This window comes from Hyposmocoma kahamanoa, unplaced genomic scaffold, assembly GCF_003589595.1.
Source record: "Hyposmocoma kahamanoa isolate Upper Pololo Valley unplaced genomic scaffold, ASM358959v1 77, whole genome shotgun sequence".
NCBI lineage: Eukaryota > Metazoa > Arthropoda > Insecta > Lepidoptera > Cosmopterigidae > Hyposmocoma > Hyposmocoma kahamanoa.
The window spans coordinates 61,229-62,955 of record NW_020653926.1 but is presented as its reverse complement, the minus strand read 5'-3'; the positions used below and the strand labels follow the sequence as shown (position 1 = coordinate 62,955).

Below are 1,727 nucleotides of genomic sequence, written 5' to 3'. Positions count from 1 at the left end.
ACAGTAACCAAAATTTTCGTCAATATCATCTGGTGTACATCTTTAAAGACAGTCCTGACGTTGTCCGTGTCTGTAGCGGTCGTGAAATGGTAGTAGCATTCGCGAACTTTAGTGGCTTCGCCGACCACGAAGTTGTCAGTTGACGCTTTCAGATTGCGTCGTTCGCTTTTTTTATTTGTGATTTCCTGAAAATGACACAAATCAGTTATTTTAAGATAGATAGGCGAGCCTCGTATGTAACCTAAAAGTGCATACGATAACCTCCAGGTCAGTAACGTATAAGTGACATGTCTCTGCGTGTGACTTTCAAAAACTCTTAGTGCAGTGTATTAGCTCTAAGTATACATAAAGTTAACCTTTTGTGTTAGTGGTATATGTAATTGATAAAAGCAGTAAGCACATCTGTAAACTCCAAATGTAAACTCGGGGAAGTAAAATACTAGTTATTCATACTACTGTACATTTAACCGTAACATATGTGTAAACATAAAAAAATTACTTTTGTCTAAAAAAGGAATTTTTTTATGTTGAATTTAACAAATCATTTCTGTAAATAATATTTTGCATCCTTTGTGTAACAAAGTCACATTTGCAAAAGTCCTAGTTAATTTAATTACTACTTCGTTACACAACTTGGCGTCAATTTCTGCGGCATCGCAAATTGAGCCTTATTTGATTGAATAACCCCAGGTTCTCGAGAAACACAGATGACTCTTTATATTTACTTACCATAAACATACTTCTTATGAACAATCTTGTTCTGTTGTATTCGTCTCCTGACGCTCGGTAACCCTCGTAGGCAGGAAAGTAGCGGCCAATGCTCTGACCTTGTTGTATCTGTTTCAAAATAAACTTAATTTGATTCTACAGCCAATAGCCAGCCAGTAGATAACTAAAAAAATTACCACTACAAAAAAGGACCCTTTTTCTTTATAAGTCAGTGAAGCAACTAGTGGCATTATAATAAGAAGTAGAGCATTGTTTTTTACATTTTGGACAAAGAGGACCTTAGACCATACCTTTGTATGTGTGTAACTAAGTTTCGAGCGTAAAATATATATTTTTATCTAATAGAAAGATTGTATGTGAAAAGTTATATGAATTTTAAATTCCTTCAATCGAGTATACAATAAAAGTATAACTTTTGGCTGTCAATTTTGCGAAAAACGTAAAAAACTATTATCTCGTCTTACCAACGCCATCTAGTGGCTATTTGATTACATAACGAACAAGTCGCGCGCCTGATTTTTTTTTAACGCACACATTCGCAGCCCCGCGCTTTGGCAAACCTGTATCACAGCGGGTGCCATGGACACACACATCGACAACCACAAATTACACCCAAACTCACGAGAGCAATAAATGTAGGCCATACAAACATTTCTCCCGGCCCGTGAATCGAACCCGGGGCCTCTGCGTGGCAGTCCAGCATAATTGCCGTTCGGCCACGGAGCCATTTAATAAGAGCCTGATGATGATTTGGAGCTTTAAGTCACAAAGAACTGAGGGACACTGCCACTGCATGAAGGAAGCGTTTTGGCCGAAAGGTGTCATATATCGGCGATTCCGCGGCCGGTTATCTGATTCACACCTCGCCGACAAGTGCAATACGTCTAGATTATTTCGAAATTGTGTTTTATTATACTATATGCTTAGAATAATAACGCATAGAACGATAGTTTCATATCAAACGAACTGTCACAAGTGAGGCAAAAATCAAATTCATG

General features: G+C 37.8%; 1 protein-coding gene across 1 annotated transcript in view; it reads right to left on the bottom strand.

Moving 5' to 3' along the window:
• LOC113232675 (guanine nucleotide-binding protein G(f) subunit alpha-like) overlaps positions 1–1,727 on the bottom strand; it is an 18,025-nt gene that overhangs the window by 3,044 nt on the left and 13,254 nt on the right. Inside the window, exons 9-10 of the mRNA XM_026467443.1 lie at positions 730–864; positions 9–185 (exon numbers count right to left, since the gene is read on the bottom strand). Of these exons, the coding sequence (XP_026323228.1) occupies positions 9–185; positions 730–864 (312 nt within the window). The remainder of the gene's footprint in view (positions 1–8; positions 186–729; positions 865–1,727) is intronic.